This window comes from Cyprinodon tularosa, unplaced genomic scaffold (genome assembly GCF_016077235.1).
Source record: "Cyprinodon tularosa strain WSP-4 unplaced genomic scaffold, ASM1607723v1 ctg7, whole genome shotgun sequence".
Classification (NCBI taxonomy): domain Eukaryota; kingdom Metazoa; phylum Chordata; class Actinopteri; order Cyprinodontiformes; family Cyprinodontidae; genus Cyprinodon; species Cyprinodon tularosa.
The window spans coordinates 780140-799284 of record NW_024039451.1 but is presented as its reverse complement, the minus strand read 5'-3'; the positions used below and the strand labels follow the sequence as shown (position 1 = coordinate 799284).

Here is a 19145-nt window from a genome sequence, read left to right as displayed (position 1 = left end):
TTGGAGTTTGAGGCTGCATGCTCTCTGTACATCTGTCTTCATTTTCTAAAATTTTCACAAGCTTTTTGAGAAATTTTACTTGTTGGATATTGTTTTAATGTTATACATAATTATTTTTCGATTAATATATATGTTTATCTTTTATTTTTATGTCATTTAGAAGATTATGGCTTACTTTGTACCCGGAATATGTTAATCATAGGCAGGACTGTTGACTAAACAGTTGAGTGGAAGTAAGAGGTATGATCGAGAAGGGATTTTCATCTTGCCACCTTTTATCTTGCCGATGATGTGTTCCTTGGATGTGATGAGCATGTCCATTTCACCTCGCAGTCTGACATCTAATGAAGGTTTTTGGGCCTCGCATTCGTTAGCCAGAGCTGCATACTGACCACTGCACTGAGTCAGCACCTGCCTGTACACGGCATCGGAAATCTGAAAATAGAGAAGACGGTATAAGAGAGCATGGACTGAAAACATGGCAGGCTGCGTTCAAACGGCAGGAGCTCACCAACATCCAATTCCTCTGCCTCTGCTGCAGCTTCCCCTTCAGACGAGGAGCGATCACATCTCTGAGCTCCGGATGGAGAGTCTCCATCACAAGATTAGCCAGAATCTGTAAAGCAGTTTCAACAGTCATGTATCTGATCAATTAGATAGAGTATAATAAGGATGGGGGGACGGATAAATGGATATTTGTTGAACAAACAGAAGGATAAATGTCGAAATTATTAATGAACAGACAAGATAGGTAGCTAGCAGTGGCGGCCGGCCCATAGGGGGAGCTGGGGCACCGCCCTCCCTGATAAGAAGAGAGAAACGTAAAATATATTTTTACAAATTAACTCATAAATGTCAGTTTTACTCTCTAGAGTGTGTACCTATAAGCATTTCCCAACCTACTGTCATTCATTTGTGGATTTCCACAGACAGACTCCTACCGTCTCTATCTTGGGGCGCTGATCAGACTGCCCCACAAGTTCAGAGAATCTGCCAATCATGTACTACTGCTATTCAATAATTTAATGGCCAATCAGCGTCTCAGAATTTTATGGACTTGGGGCTCTGAAAATACTGCCCTTTAACAGGCTTCTGCACCCAATGTGCAGGTGCAGACAATTAGAGGGATGATGGCGAACGTAGCGAGCGAGGAGCAGCTTCCACCAAATTCGGTGAGATCCTTATTTATCTACCCGTTTGCCAGAAGAACAATGGAGGAGAAAATCCTGGTTAAAGAGTTGGGACCAGACAAGCCTGACCTTATCATCAACCAGCAGACTAAGGAAAAAAATAAAGTCTACAATAGGAGTTTTTGCAGGAGTTGGTTCGAGCGTAAAAAAGTAAACCTAGCATAAAATAGAATAGAAAATCCCTTTATTGTCCCACAATGGGGAAAATTCTAGTGTTACAGCAAAAGAAAGATAAAAAAAGTGGTAACACAAATGTTGACCTTAGACAAGTAAATAAAAATAACATAATCGTAGAGAGTTAAAAAAAAAATTCAATAAACAAATAACATTCTGTACTTTAAAATGAAGCTAAGGCGGAAATTCAACTGAAGAAACTCTTCCATTACTTCCATTCAATCTGAGGCTGATCCGCCTCCGATGCAGCCAATCCGCTTCAAGCTACATTTCCTCGATGCCCAATCATCTTCCAGCACTCAACTTAAAAGCTACTCCAAATCATCTCTAGGCCTGCTCTTCAACAAGCGCAAGATCCGTCGCTCCTATGTCGGACTTTGATTTAGACAACCCAACCCAATCCCCTTCTCCACCATTGTAGTAAGCCCATCCGACTCCTCCACGATGCTCCTTCAACCTCATCTCCAGTGTGTACTCCCTCCAGACTTTCATGGAGTTCCCTGTCACTTTAAACGGTCCGGCAGAAGACCGCCACGTTGAGCCTGGTTCTGCCAGAGATTTCTTCCCAAAGGGGAATTTTTTTCTCTCCACAGTCGCTTCATGCTTGCTGTTCATGGACAGTTCATGGACAGTTTATGCAAACCTTGTTCATTCAATGACATCTAACTCAAGCATCACCCTGTATACCAGCCTCTATGGATTAACCAAACTTCATTCATCTAAACTCCACCACCAGTTTCATCCCCGGGGGAAATATCCTTATTCTCATACATCAGTTTATCTGCATTAAAGTATAAATCAGCGTTTATGTTTCCTGCCAAGGCCTGAGCGCCAAAGTTCAAACTATTGTATCAATAAACTCTTCTAATTGCATCTTTCTCTCTCTGTGAGTTTTTCAGATTGAATTATTTTTACAATATAAATACTTTGCACCAGGAGAATAAATAACCAATATACAACTATGGACCTGCACATGAACCTATGTTTTTATAATATTTTTTGTTTTTGGCATTCATATAAATATACTGACGTGATAACTTAGTATATGTTTGATTGGTTGTTGTCATACGTCAATTTTGAATTTATAGCCCCCCCTGGAGAAAACCACCAGCCACCACTGGTAGCTAGTAAGTACTAGCTATCATTTGATTGATTGATTGATTGATTGATTGATTAATTGATCTCACAGTGGAGAATTTTAGCTCAAAAAGTCGAAGAAGAAGAAGGTGTCAAAGGAAGAAAAAGGTGCATGGGATATATACAGTATATATAGTGCATCCACATATGGTTTTCTTTTATAGTAGGATTATTATATAGGGTTATTGCCTAGGGTGTTTACATGGGTATTTATATAGATGATGGATATTTATATTTATATATATATATATATATATATAGTTATTTCACTGGGTGTAAGATGTAGAGAAATTTTGTATTTAGCTTAGTAAGCTACAGAAATCAGCTTCCACAAATGAAATGAAGAGTTTAAAGTAAATATGGAAGAAAATTGGAAAAAATAAATACGTACATTGCATGCTTTAATTTGTAAATAAAAACCAAATTAAGATACAAAGATAAAATTTTTAACATTACTTGGCATCAAATAGCATATTATTATCATACCATCAATATTTTTTAAGCTCTCCCTGATTTTGAACCTTGCTATTATCGTCCAATTAAGGGGAAAAAACAGATGAACCTTGAAAAAACAACACTCCCTCTTTCCTGTGTTGTTTCATGGACACAGTGGGGAGAGTAATGAGACGAGGGGGGATGTTTTAACTGACTCTGCCCTGCAAACAGAAACAGAGGAGCTCATGGACCTCAGCTCCTCCATTATGGTTTAAATATTTGCTGGAACATTGTTCGGAGTGATGAGTGGACGCTTAAAGAAGAGAGGCCCTGACAAACATCACTATTGTAGCTTATTTATCCAAAGGCTTGTTAGTCCTGAACTGAGCAGGACTAACAAGCAGCACCTGTGCTAATATTGAGGTTTTATTTCAGTCACAAACATTTAAAACCCTTAAACAATCAGATTTTAATATAAGTTGCTATTCAGAGACATTCCTGAATTTAAAAAAATGCTGCTTTGATTTATTTAAAGAAAGTTTCTGATCTTCAGGAAATATCTTTCACCATTTCGGATGTTTTTAGTCCGATCAAGATAAACGCGGCACATTTCATTAGCAATAAGCAAACAGCTATCTGCAGCCTGTGTGAAAGAAAAAATGTACAAGGCTTAAGTCGAGTTTGTTTATAACCGTCTCCTCTTTTGGTAATTTTGTCCCACCCAAAGGATTCAAATCAAATGTTTTACAGCCGCTGCTTTGAATTTCTCTCCCATAAAGTCTCAGGAATGCCCCACAGGTGCAAAAGAGCAGAGAAATACGTTACTGCATGTTTCCAAATACCTCCAATATTCCCCCGAGGCAACTTGAAGTCCAAATGACATCAGTCAGGTAAAAGACAAAGGATTTTTAAGCCTTATATTCAGACTGTAGACACCAGGGTAAAGCTATTTAAGTGTGTTTCTAGAAAAAGTTGGTCTGGAAACTATGAATAAGGTAAATTATCCATAACTGACAAACTATGATTGCTTGTGTTTGTCTTGAAGTATTGAAAACTTAAGGTAAAACAACATAGTTTTGTAATCTAACCACAATAAAATGAAAATATTAATGCAAAATGTCCTTGGCTGCTGGTTACAAACACATTTGTTTGTGTCTGTGGTTTTGTAAATGAGGCTCTCATCAGGAAATGGAACATTAACTTGGATTAACTGAAGTTTATCAAATAAAAGTAAGAAGTACAAAGGTTTGGCAGAAACGTAAAGGAAGTTATTTAGAGGGGAGATCTTAATCAGAAGTGTGTATTTCAGTGATGTGCCACACAAACTGGAGAGAAACCTCTCCCTGAAAAGCATTTAAAGCACCTTGCTCTGAACTGTTCCAGAGAAATACTTTCACCATATTTAACCTGAAGAAAAAAAACACGTCAACCTAGTCACAATCCTCCCTTCCAGTGAGGCGTGGCTCGCTGACACATAAAGGCTCCCACAGCATTTCTGTGAAGAACCGCAGACATTAGAGAGGCATATTTGATCATGAATAATTTTAGGTCCTGACCTGCGGTGGCGCTCCGCACATCATCTCCCAGGTGCCGTAGTGTCCTTTGGCTTGTCTGTAGCGTCGTACTGAGTCTGTGAAGGCAGGCGTCTGAACGGTGCTTTCCTCTGGTAGACCTAGAAAGTAAATAAATAATGAATTTGAGTCATTAAAAAGAAAATAACAAATGGAAGTAAACAAAAAAAGTAAACAAAAAAATTATTTTGAAAAGATATGAACAGTTTTAAATTTCATAACTTTTTTATATATAAAAATAATATTTATTAAATAGCTTTACATTTTCTTTTTACCTATTTCAAGATGTTGAATCAGACCAATTAAACAGAGCAAATAATAATTGAAATGGTGAATAAATGAAGAGTTAAAATATATGATAAAATAAATGTAATAATCGCATTAATACAATTTTAATAAATGAAAAGAACATAAGTTTCTAATAAGTCTGATAAAATATAAAAAAATAAGCCCATTTAAAACTATTTCTAACAATAATTCCTAATCTTTTAAAGATAAATGCTGTAGAAAATACAACAAATACATTTTTTACAAATGGCAAAAGAAAGAAAATAGAATAAAAAAATAGATAATTTAAACAAAAAAGTTTAAAAGAGTTTCTTGTTTTCTATTTTCCAATTCCGACAAACTACACTGGAAAAATGATCAAGAAATAAGTAAAAGTTCCTTAAATTAAGTGTATTTACCCTTAATTTGAGGAGGTGAATGAGATAGTTTGCCAATGGAATGAGTATTTTTACTCTTAAAATAAGATAATTAGATAATATGCACTTGAAATAAGACAATGCAATTGAGTTTTCTTATTTTGAGTGTAATTTGTCTTGTTCCATTGGCAAAATGTGTCTTTTACCTGCTTAATCCAAGAACAAATACACTGATTTTAAGAAAAAGATGACTTATCTTGAGTTCGATTGTTTTCAGTGTAAGCTTTGCGATAACGATGAGAAACATGTTTATTTTGGTTAATTTTCTGGAGTTTCCATCACATGTGAGTCACGTCTGATGCATCAGAGCGGGATCATCTGGTCCAGCTGAAAATACACATCAGCTCGCTGGAGTGACGGTCAACTCACGTCTGCCTAATCTCTCAAAACAGGAAGAAGTTGACTTGTTGGAGGTTGCGCTTCATCTGGTTGCCATAGTAACCCCCCAGCTCACAGGATAATAAAGAGCTCTTAAAGCGTCTGATAACGTGTGTTCATTTTGAGGAAGTTCATTCTCACATGGGGGACGTTGAGGGAAGAAAATAGATCAGAGCTTCTGTTTTCACCAAAATACTTTAATACTTCAGATGAGGTCATGGAAAACATAGAACAAATATACCGTAACATTATTTACATTAATAATAGCATGAAGGACTACTCAAAGGAGGCTATGCTGATGTGCCAAGAAGCCAGAACGGTGGCAGTTTCCTGCTCTCCGGTTGGATGGATGCTAAGACAGAATGCCAAACTTGTGATTCGTTCGTTGAAAACTGTAAGACACATACTCAACTTATGAAGGCCTCTCAAGCCGTTTCACTCTACGGTTGCAAGTGTGTGACTAAGAGGTGTCTCACAAAGACAGGAAGTTACCAAGAACTCTGGACGAGGAGGGGAACCAGAGCCAGACAGGAAGCCATCTCCGCTGCCAGCAAATTCTGCAGTAAAGCAGGACTTTTGGGCTCCTCTGGCCTCCGCTCATGTTTTTAGGATAAATCACTCGATACTAAAGCTGCGACTACAGTCGGCCATCGTTCTGAAACTAAATCCATTTTATGTTTCACTTTCTAGATCCAAGACTCTTCAACATCCAGAAAGAACAAATCAAACAAGAGGAAAAAAGCTGTTGTGACCAAACACATGTCAAGAAACTAATGCTGCTCAAAGATAACATCACCTCTCTGGTATTGGAGTAAAAAAATTTAAATGTTAGCTGACGTCTCCTCATTCAGCTCAAAGCAACCCATGCATAGATTTAAAAATGTGCAGCTTGCTTCATCTACCTGTCAACATGCCTCATGCACACCTGGCAGGTGATGAGTAGCAGATTGTTACAGTGATGTATGATGGTAAACAAAGAGTAATCTCTTAATCAGACACCTTGTTGTTTCAGAATGAAAACTTCTTCAGCCGTTTGAGCTGGTCTGTTAGGATTAGACCAACTCTGCACCCTCAACCCTCCATACCTGGAGCACCTTTATTAAACCGTTCACTGCAGATTTGAGACTGAATTTAAGAGCAGGAATTTAGTAGCTAATCTGACCCAGTCAGGAATTCATCATGATCTGGCCTTTATCAGATAGTACAGATTCCTGCGCTGCTTATATTTCCTGTCTTTACATCAACTCAGACACAAAAATGTTCACTCCTTGTCAAATGTTTCCACCAGTAAGCAGAAGCAGTGATCAGTAGTCATAATGTTATGCATTATTTGGTGCATAATGTTTCCTTTCCATGTTAGGTAAGCTCAGGCGTTAGTTTGGTCAGTCAGTGGGTTAAGATATCTATAAATATAACTCTGTTAAAATATAAATATAAATCTGTTAAATTCAAACAGCTATTAAAATCTTAAATAATTACCAATTCTTAGTTTCAAAGATTCCTTAATCAAAGAAAAGAAACTGCGATTGGGTCATTCCATGGAAAGTATAAAGATTGGACCTCTGAATTTAGAGGTTTTTGATCATAACCTTTTTTTCTTTTTTTTGTTTCATAGCCTGTAGAAGATGTAACACTTGCGATAAAACATATTTTTCAAGCTCAGACACCATTTTCTGCGAATATTTTAGTTTCTTTTTCCACCCCGTCACAGGACAAAGGTTAACAAATTAAAGGGTCATTTTAGATAAAAGTAATAAAACCAAAATGTTATTCACTTCAGAAAGTGTCTTTTTTTTTTTTTTCAAAAAAACCAATAGTGTGTTCAAAGTGGGTTTTTTTAAAAATGTTTTTATGTGATGTACAGCATTAATTCAATATGAAGAACGTTGCCACCCATCACAATGATTCCAACCCGTCACAGGCTTTAGTGTGACGGGGAGGAAAATCTAAAGAAATATGGCTCAATGCCGTTAGCAATGAAGTACAATGAAAAATGAATAATTAATACAAATATAATTTCAGAATTTGATTAACAAATTGTTTTCCTTATTTTTGTGTGTGACGGGGTGGATATGCTATGGTTAACAGAAAGGATTTTGAAAGAAAAATGTACCTTACAGAAAAAACAGACTCACCATTGTTTGGACTTGTCTTCTTCAAACTCTTGAATGATGTCACTTCATGTTAGTGATGTCACTTCTAGGAAGTGTATCGCATTTTGGCGCAAAATATGGAATATGAAATTGATGGACATAGAAAAATCATGCTATTTCAATAAAAAAAATATGACATTTTAATATAATTAACACATTTCCTATTAAGAGGAAAATATTTCTAACCATAACAACAAAAACATTTTGAGATTTATTTCATATTTCTTAAGTTTTACATTACACGATTGAGAAAAATGGTCAGAGCGGACATGAGAAAATGAGTGCAGTTTAACATAAAAGTTATAAATGTGCAAAATATATATTTATTATTCAATTTTTTTTGACCTCATGCTACCAACTAAACTTGAATCAATGGCTTTAGACACTTAGGGCCGGATTTATCAAAGGTTTGCGTGTATAAAAACGTGAGCTATTTCACTGCGCACGCTAAAAAATTTACAAACTGATCTATCAACAGCGTGCTAAAAGAATTTAATCTTTTAAACGTGCTAAATAGCGCCTCTTATCCATTTAGTACTTTTTCTGCAATGAATATGCAATATGGGGCGTTTACACGCAAAAGTGCGTCTTGTGGGAGGAGAACATGTAAATATATTAATTTAGCACTCGCAAAGTGATTTATTAAACCTGAAAGCAATTTTGCTAACGGTATCTGACTCTATATTTAACATGTTTCAAAAGAAGGTGCAAATGGTCTGTATGCGTAATTGCGCACACATGGCAGCGGTTATTGTCGCAAGAAGGAGACATCGAAATGAAGCAAGGAGACGCAGAGAACGCATTTTTTCACTCCGTGTGAATATTTTTGCAATGAAGGAGGAAACGATCATCAAAACATATCGTTTATCCAGCATTGCCATTTTAGAGCTGTTGGGGGAACTCCGAATGGATTTGGAGCCAGCCACAAGGAGGACCCACGCAATACCAGATATCACAAAACTCCTTGCAACATTGCACTTTTTTGCATCTGGGTCATTCCAGCGTACGGTTGCAGCGAGAGCTGGGATCTCCCAATCTCGTTTTTCAGAAGTGCTGTCCGACGGGGTCGGGGTTCTCCCCCTGCGCCTGTGGAGCAACATGCCAATGCTGCGGGGATGCGTACGTGCAGTAATCTCATCCACAGTCACTTCTTGTGAGCCATTTGGTATGTGCATTTTTCTATAGGCCAATACAAAACACCTGTTTTTTTTTTTTTTTTTTTTACCGCAGTGAAGTAGAAATTCAGCCACATACCACCTTAGGGAATAAAGGTTGCCAACGTTTTTTCTTTATTTATATATATATATATATATATATATATATATATATATATATATATATATATATATATATATATATATATATATATATATATATATATATATATATATATATATATATATATATATATATATATATATATATATATATATATATATATATATATATATATATATATATATATATATATATATATATATATATATATATATATATATATATATATATATATATATATATATATATATATATATATATATATATATATATATATGTCCTCTACCAGAGGCCTGGGAGTTTGAGGGTTCTGCGCAGTATCTTAGCTGTTCCTAGGACTGCGCTCTTCTGGACAGAGACCTCTGATGTTTTACCTGGAATCTGCTGTAGCCACTCTCCCAGTTTGGGGGAAACCTGTGCAGCGTATATATATATATATATATATATATATATATATATATTTTTTTTTTTTTTATATATATATATATATATTTTTTTTTTTTTTTTGGGGGGGTCACTGTAAGATTTAAATTTCTTAATGCACTAGTTTGTACAAACTACAAACTACTTTGCCGAAAACCACAAAACGCGCAAAACCATCATTTAAATAGGGCGTCTCCAACAGTTTTGCACCTGCCACCAGTTACGCAATCACTCTTGTTAAATCACCCGCAAACCATGGTTCAGCCCCTCTCGCAAAATTCCAGTTTGCGAGCGCAAATTACTGCACGCAAAATTGGATCTTGATAAATCCGGCCCTTAAAGTATTACTGACAGTTTTATTATGCTTCCTATTCCTCTTTGAATGTTATGGACCCAAACTTAACAGTTTTCATGACCCGATTGGAGGACATGGTTATTTTCAGATACAATCAAAGGAACGAATAGTGAATATCCTGACAAGAGGAGTAAACAACATAGGATCAACAGTCAGGGAGGACTTAAGAAGATAAACCTGGTTAAAAATATTGGGGGACCATTTATCCTTTTAGAAGTAATACAATTACAAAATAAAAAATAAATAAATTATCAAAGAGAGTACCATCACTTTGTCAAATATGTAATAAGGTAGAGGGGACATTCTTACATATGTTTGCAAATTGTGAGCTTTTAAAAAGTAATCAAAGCCGAAGTCATGCTTTTAAACGATCAGTTTTGGAAACATAACACAAAATAAGTCGATGTTTAAATGTACTTAATGAGTTAAATTACAGAGAAAATTAGGTTCCTGATTTTGCTTCCTTATTTTGCAAAAAATGCATACTTTTTTTGGAAGAAAAAAAATTTCCTTAAACTTCTAAGTACTTTTTAGAGTAATTGGCTTCCCTTTTACCTCTTACTAACCTGAGAGAAAAATAACCATGATTATTGTTTTAATGAGCTCTGGCTGCACTTAGTTTACAGGTTGGAAAATGTCTGAATTTGCATATTAAATGTAGAATATTTTATGCTAAATGTTGCATATAACTGTGACTCTCAGTATAACTTTTGTGTTCTTACTGTATGTATGTGGAGAAGGTACTGTACAGGAAAAAGCATTTAGATTTGTTTTCCTTTCTCTTTGTGCGCATTGTTTGATTGCAAGTTTGTTTTTGTTTTGCTTTGTTTTTAAAAGGAAGGGTTTCACAAGGGAAAACCCTTAAGGGTTGACATAAGTTTTCATGGTATTGTAATTCCTTTTGTGACATGAAAATAAAGTTTAAAAATACACGTATATCTAATATAACTCCATCTCTAATTTCTTAAATCAGTATTTTTGACTGCTTTAGTTTTAACACTTAAACATTAATATAAGCTTATTTAATCTCCTAATAAATTAGCAGACTTGTGCAGTAGATAATAAGTAGATAAATATCTCACCATCTCCCATCAGGACAGTAAAAATCAGACATTTTCCTGCAACAAGCTGGATCTTATTTCAGTTTTTCAGTCCTGCATGCATGTGTGCACTGAAAGTATTAATAGAACATGTGGCAGCGCTTACCGCCGTAATTTTATTTAAGGCATTTCCCTTTCTGCCTGCCTCTCCGACGCTCTGGTGGCTGCAGTAGCAGAGACTGTCAGAGATGGGTTTTCCACGTTCTTTTCTTTCTTACCCTCTCATAATGTTTCCCATTTTAAATTCCTTTTTTTTAAGAATAAAAAAGCTGAATATTTATCCTTCCGTGTTTCATTTAAGCACGGCTCTCTTTTGTTATTTTCCATACGCTCTTAGTGCTGCTGCTTCTCACTGAGAAGGGTTTCCCCATATGGTCGAGGCGTATGGAGGCACCCAAACCCACAACAGAATAAACAGCCACGGAAACACACCATCAGCTGCAGACATCTCAACCCGCATGTAACTTTAGATCCCTGCCTGGGAATGAATGGGAGCAACAGACCTTGTCATGGCTTCTTTAATACGCTGGTTCTATGTTCTGTGAGCTCACAAAATACAGATAATAAAGATTTTCTACATGCATTTTTATATCATAGCTGCATGTATTTATTAGGATTTCATGTGAACGTGCAACACAAATGAAAAAAACGAAGCACAACTGTGCATTTAATAAATAAAATCCATTCTTTACTCAATCTCAGGGTGTAAAAGGGACATTAGAGAACAACCAGAATCATTCAGAGCAAGGAACACAGCAGACAAGTCAGGGAGAAGGTGGTGGAGACATCTAAAGCAAAGACTAAACCAACCGTCCATTTATTATCTAGTATTGGAAGGAGCATAAACTACCTAGAAAACCTAACTGCACATGGATGTCTGACTAAAGTGAAACACCTGACAAAAATTATATAAATGAAAGAAGCAGACAAGAAGATCAGTCTGCAGGACCGTATTTAAACAAATGTGTTCCTGATGGAAGTATGGCAAGAAAGCCACAAACATTTTAACATTTTAAAATGTTTAAACACATTAACATGTAACATTTTGTCCTTCTAACTGCGGCATCTCCGCCACGGTGGGAGCAGCATTATGCTTTGGGGAAGCATTTCCCCATAAATACAAGGAAGAAAACCTGTCAGCAACCGTAAACTTTCAGGCAGAGCTAAAGTCTAAGGGTCTGGATCAAATTATAGTTATGTATTAGAAAGGCCTAGTCAAAGTTTAGACCTGAATTGAATTGTTAATCTAATCAAAGACTTGAAAGCTGATATTTAGAGATATTCTGCTTCTTTTCAGCCTGGTTGAACCTGGAGTATTTCCAGAAAAAAGAGCAACTAAATAAAAAAGTACAAAAAAACTGTTGATTCTAGAAAGGAATAGTTTTCATTTCACTGCATCAAAACAGTTTACTACTTAAAGTTGCTCCATTCCATAAAATCTCCAGAAAATACTCTGAAGTTCATGGTTGTAACGAAATGGACAATCCAGTATCTAACTCTGACCCTGTGACCCGTATCAGTGACTGGAGTCAGACCTGTCAGCTGAGCGGGTCATATAAAGGACACTTTGCAAATAATCTTGTTAAGGTGATGCAAAGCAGCAGCCAGTCGCTTTATTGGCCGACTATCGAGGATGAAACAAAGAGAGCTTTGGCTGATTCAAATGAGCCGCCCGGTTGTCAGATTGAACATTTAACCTGTGGTTTTTCCCTATCAGTCAGCTGAAAAGAGTTAGCGTCCAGCTAGAGAAACGGCTCCACATGTAGCCTGCATACAGGCTGATTGAAGGAAATGCTTTTTTGCATATCTGCAAAACGGTTTCACATTCTTATTCTTCTAGTTCTGCACTGTGGTTTCGCACTTTGTCCTCGACATATTGAGCACGGAAACAGCATTAATGTTGAACATGGACCATAGAGAATCAAGCAGTTATGGACATTTAATGTTAACGGATTTTGAGACCGTATAAATTTGCTAGAGTTGGTAGAAAACGGTTTAAAAAGGAGGACAAATAGTCACTCATTAATCTCAAATGACTATAGTCTGGAAATGAAAGATACGTTGTACCACTTGAGCCTAGATAGATTGTCTCATTTTAAGTTTTCCTTCTTGCACATAAAAGGCATACGAGATGGACTTTAATTTGCAAATACGTTGCAACATTGATAATACGTCAGCCCTCTTTGAATCCTCCACCCTTGATCTCAGATCCTCGTCAGCAGCACCTGCTCTGCCACCTGATGGGACTCAAACAAGTCGGCTCATGCCAAAGGCAGCAGGCGTTTCTTTATCAATGAAAGAGGTTCAAATATCCGGCTCGTCACCATTCCTGAAATCAACCGCCCTGCAGGTCATCCCCAGTAGTCTAGTTGCAAAAAAGAATTGGGACTATTGATTTGTTTTTGGTTTTTTTGGAAGCATACATAGCCTAATTAATATAGTCTATTAACCTAAAGTAGTATGCATGGTATAGTTGTTACATGTCAGGTACGCCGGTCATTGACCTTGATCGTGGCACCTTACAGTAGAAGTTCAGTCAGTCTCTGGACTGGCATGGCTATCACTGCCCCTGCAGAGTTGGGGACAAATGCAGAGGACAAATTTCCCACTGGGATCAGCTTCATAGTCATCGTAGGCCGCTTCTTTGATTGTATTTATTTTGCTCAGGGTACTCGTAAGCCCACAGCCCGCTGAATGTTAAAAGGGCAACATTATTGCCATTACTATTAATATATAGTAGAAATTTTACACATTGAGCAATAAAATGTTAGCCTCGTGAGACCATCCTGATCTCGCGAGCTTTCAAGGTTTCACTCGCTAATCAGTCTGGAGACTCTCCGTTGAAGAAAATTTGGAGCCATTCACCAAACGAACGTCCAATCAGCGTTGGCTTTGAGGCGGGTTGAGGTGTGACGCAACGAGAAGCGCGACAGTTCAGTCTAAAGAACATGGCGGCTTCAGCCGATGAAACTAGCGTTAGCGTGGCTATCGAGCAAGTTTTATCAGAATTACAGAGTATTTATTCACTGAAAGAAGAGCAAAACACTGCTCTGGAGGCTTTTCTCAGAGGAAAAGATGTTGTTGCTCTTCTCCCGACTGGTTTCGGCAAGAGTTTGATCTATCAATTGGCTCCTCTTCGTCGTCGCTGTTAGTACGTCATATGCTTCGTTGATCTGATTGGTTTATTTGGCCCGTCTATCACCAACATAGGCCAATCAGCTAACCAGTATTTTCGGCCCTTCCCAAAATTACTGCAACGGAAGGTTTCCAGATGGATATGCGGAGCAAGTCCATCTGGCGGAGTCAGGTTAATAAAATGTCACATGGGATGGTATGGCGGGATGGTCATTTAAGAAGGGGGATGATTTTAAGAATTTTTTTTAAGAAGAGGGATGCCATCCCCCCTCATCCCCCCTCAACTTGAGTACTGGTCATCCCTCCAAACGCAGAGACATGACCTCTAAATGGAGGGTTGATAAATGCAGAGCCTCGACAATATCTAACAACTGACAAGAGATTATTGAGACAGGAGGTGAGGCATGACAACACAACAAACAAAGATGTTGGAACATCCTGCTGCTTGTCTTTGCCGTCAATGTCTCCAAACAATGAGACGTGAGTCATGTCACTGCAAGAAGAGACGGATCAAGTCGTTCCCCGCCCTGATGGAAATGGCATCAAAAGGACCAAGAATAAAATAACTACAGTATCCTCCTCAGAGTTATTGTTGGAGTTGCACAAACGTAAAAGTCAAACAAAACCACAGAGTAAAACACAAAGCCAATGCCATGCTCTGTAGCCTTCAGCAAAAACAAGTTAAAGCCTGCATTTAATGACAGCAATAGTCAAAGAATCCAGTATTAGTGCTTCCTGAAGATGTTCAATGTCTGTAAAGAAGACAAACGTTATTATGCTGCAACTCTGAGTCTGACACGCCCGCATTTTAACCCCCACTGACACTAGGAGGGAGGCGTGAATCGTCTTTGGACATTTTTAGGATCTGCGTGTTCGGCAAACTCCAGCCTTCATCAAGTAAAGCCCTAAATTGACACCCTTCTCCTTCTTTGATTCTATGATTACCGTTGTTTCTGTGTCTGACGCAGTCGTCCAGCACGGCGTGCCACTTCTTCTGCTCCTTCTCAGTCCCCACGCAGAAGTAGTAATGGCGAGCGTACGGGTGCCAGAGGATCAGGGGGAACTCAGTCGCACATTTGATGAAGGGATTGCTGCTGGCTTTGGCCTTGATACCTGCAACAAGTGGCAGAACAAAATTGGTCATTTTAAGTGTGCTAATACTGCAAATACTTGTTCATGTGTGTGAAAATCCACTGAGTAAAGGGTTGGTGAACGTTAAAGAACAAAGGTTCTATGGGTCTGGTCTGATGCTTATAGGAGATCTCTCCAAACAAGACTGCGGTGGATGATTTGGTAAATGTTACTTGAGCTCTGGAGCATCGTCATTCCTTTGATAACACTAAGTTTTGTTTAGTTTCAGCTCTCAAGCTGTGGCTTTATTTGATCCACAGAACAATTAACCAGTCCCACAGCATGATACGGCCACTACTGTGCTGAGAGCAGTTACCATTTCCACTCTTAAGGAGGAATACTTTTCATAGTTTTTTTGTAAATAACTCAGCCTTTGACTCATCTGACCATAACAGTTGGGTCTTCATGACAGCTGGAAATTTAATTTAACCTTTGACCTTAAAGGTGTACAGACGTGTCTATTTTCATAAGAGATTTGATTGCTTTCCAATATTAACAAGCCTAGTTGTGTCCAATTTTAAGTCCTGGGGCTCTTCTGTGACACACAGCCCCACAGCATGATGCCGCCACTGCCTTGCTTTCCGAATAGCACACTGAGTTTGGGATCGTTGTCATGTTGGAGCGCCTAGCTGTGTTGATTTTAGATACTGAATCAAAAATCATGAAACAACTCCACAGCATGATGCCTCTGCTACCGTACCTGGTACCTTGACACCCTTTAATGAACATCTTTGTCTAGTTGGACTATGAAACCAATCAGCAGAGCCCAGTTTCTTCTACTGGAGTTCCAGTCAGGGTTGGCATCCTCTCTTTCTAAGGTTTTACTTGGGATGGTGAATCTAGTGAACCAACAAGCTCAAGTTAAAGGTTAACTATAGCTAAACAAGTTTTTAAAAAAAAGTGAGATCTTGTAAACTGAACTTTAAGTCAAGCAGGTTAGATTCAACATCTTTAGAATTCCAAAAGTTAATTTACAGCCTTACAACAGTGTCCACCATATGAAGAGTTTTAGGTGTCGCTGGAATCATTCAGTTTAAGACATCAAATTTGATTTAAACAGATATATTTAAGAGGTGTATCTAATAGATTTTTACTCAGTAATTCTGTTTTTATTTTATTTCTAGAACATACATGAGCCTTTTCCTGTCAGCACTGTTTTACAAAAACAAAAGTAAACCTATAGAAGAAATTTTAAATTGAATAAATAACTAAAGAAATGACACGATAATGATAACTTTTTTTTTTTTTATCAAAGCACACAATCTCTAACCTTTATCTGATTTTTATTGAAGTTAATAGAATTAAATAAAAAAAAAGAAGAAGAAAATAATGAGCTTTAATTATTGACGGTGCTTCACAAATGTTTTGAAAATGCAAATAACGACTTAAAACGTCTCTGGATTATCGTCCCACCTGGCAGGCTGCTGTTGACCAGCTCCATGTACTTCTCCATGGACGTCAGGGCCTTGTACCCGGCACAGTTAATGGAAGCCTTCGGATGCAGCCCTCTGTCACTGGACTGCAGAGCAAACATGGCGTTTCACTCAAGAGCCCAGTTCTTCACAACTGATGTGCTTCTATCATCCACCTACCGCTTTGCTCTCGTGGAGCTCGATGGTGTAGCTGTTTGGCACGGAGACAAAACGGTTCCTCCACTTCCGATTCTCCTCCAAGTACTGAAACAAATTCCCAGAGAAGATGCTGCGACCTGCCAGAGGATCCTGGAAAAAACAAATCCAACGGCCTCACTCTCAAATCAGCATCTAGATTAATAGATGTGGTTCTTTTAGCTTTGTAAGTTACATACATTAAGGATTTCTTTTAGCTCACAAGCATCTGAAAGCTTGATCAGGAATTCTCTAACAGTAATGGGAGGAGAGTTTGAACTAAAGGTGTTTACAAAGGGATATGCACCACCCTGGGTTTGTGTGCAGATTTCCTTTCTTGGATCAAATAATTCCCAATAAGAAGAGAAGGAAGGTTCTTATGCTACAAAGCAGAATCTTAAAGTTTTATTTTCAGCAGTAAAGGGAGTAAAGGTATTTTAAAAACAATAAATTAAGACTAGCGCTTTTCTGATGGATTTTCCAGACTAGATCAGATTCCTCTATGACTTTTCTTTGAAGATTCTATATATGAAAAGTGATCATTAAAAATTGAACAAAAAAGTAGGATTTTTCATGCATTTGAACTGCCGCCTGCATTATGAGGAAACATTATCTCTGCTTCAGACTCAAATCTGCTTTACTTTCCCTACTTTTCTGGAAAAGCTTAATGCACTGCAAAAACGATCTAAAAATAGTATTCACCCTTAATTTGAGCAGGTTAATGAGATAGTTTGCAAATGGAATGTGTAATTTTACTCTTAAAATAAGATAATAGATAATATGCACTTGAAATAAGACGATGCAATTGTGTTTTCATATTTTAAGTGTTAATTGTCTTGTTCCATTGGCAAAATGTCTCTTTTACCTCCTCAATTCAAGAACAAATGCACTTATTTTAAGAAAAAATGACTTATCTAGATTTAGATTTTTTTGCAGTGTGTTCACGATTTTCATTAAAGACACACTAAATAACCTAATAAAAAGCAAACAGTAAGCTATTGTCCCAGATAAGCTCGTAAAGTTTTTCAACCCTGGTCCTGGAGGCACGCCTCCCTGCATGTTTTAAATGTTTCCCAGCTTTAACACACCTCATATCAACTGATAGCAGGTTAACAAACTTTGCTGAACTGGAATCGACTGAATCAGGTGTGCTAAAGCAGAGAAACACCTAAAACATGCAGGGCAGTGTGCAGGCAGGACCAGGGTTGAAAAACACTGCAGAAAATTAACAGTAATGCCTGCAAACATAATGTTTGAGACGTTTTGCTGCACTTAAATGAAAATATAGAGATTGACTCTTCCAATTGTTATTCAGTTCAGTTTATTACTAATCAGATAAATAAAAGTGAATGCATTTAGGTTTAACAAATAATGACTCAGCTAATTACTGCACCCTGGGCTCTCTGAGGGGATGGGTTATGAATCCAGAAATCTTGGGGAAACAGGGTACTCATATTTTTAGAGGTTTCCTCTAAATAACCTCTATAGAAAATAATCTTTAAAGATATCTATGATCTCTCCCAGCACACCCTGCTGCCTTCATTTGTGTAAAAAAGCTAATCTTACAGTTATCTTTCCCCAAAGAGTAACTGTTAGAAGAGAATCTGGCTCTATATTTTTGTCCTGATGGTTTTCCATCTATACCAAATATTCCAAAACTGTTGAATTTGTTAGTAAAAGCAGAAACAATTCAAAATCTTTTAATGTAAATGTAAATCCCTTTACTGTCTAACAATGGGGAAATTCACTCTCTGCATTTAACCCATCCCCATTGGGAGCAGTGGGCTGCCATTGTGTGGCGCCTGGGGAGCAGTGTGGGGGTTAAGGGTCTTGCTCAGGAGCCCAGAGTGGAGGCTGTGGGAATCAAACCGGTACTTGCAACCTTTTCAGAGCACAAGCGCACTGCTTTTACAAATAGAGATGCCCATAACCATTAAATTTTATTTGTGTAGTAACCAATTTATACCAAAGTCTTCTGTGTTTGTATGTTCAGCTCTACCCAGTTAATAAGTTATAGTCCATTCTTTTGATTTTAAGTCATATTAGATGGAGAGCATTTGTTTTAATGCTTGCCACGGATTATGAATTATATCACCAGCTTGGAATATGTCAATCTATAACACTTACTGATCTTATGTTGTAGCTCTGGGAAGGTTATCTCCCAACTCCTAAAAAATACTGCCATCATTATGTTTTACTGTAAGCATGGAGACTTCAGCTTCTAGTTTTCCAACAAGTTTTAGAAGCAGGCCAAAGAGCTCAGATATGGTCTCTTCTCCTACTTTTCAGGCGTCTCCTTCAGACTTCTTATGATTTTCTCTCAACACTCTCTTTCTAATTACTCTCTCTTCCTTAAAGTCCAGTTTATGTGAAA

General features: G+C 37.5%; 1 protein-coding gene across 1 annotated transcript in view; it reads right to left on the bottom strand.

The window, feature by feature from the left end:
• The window catches only part of niban2a (niban apoptosis regulator 2a), a 34042-nt gene that overhangs the window by 6472 nt on the left and 8425 nt on the right, over positions 1-19145 (bottom strand). Inside the window, exons 3-8 of the mRNA XM_038268336.1 lie at positions 16757-16885; positions 16578-16683; positions 14979-15146; positions 4493-4608; positions 512-616; positions 273-435 (exon numbers count right to left, since the gene is read on the bottom strand). Coding sequence (XP_038124264.1) covers positions 273-435; positions 512-616; positions 4493-4608; positions 14979-15146; positions 16578-16683; positions 16757-16885 — 787 coding nt within the window. The remainder of the gene's footprint in view (positions 1-272; positions 436-511; positions 617-4492; positions 4609-14978; positions 15147-16577; positions 16684-16756; positions 16886-19145) is intronic.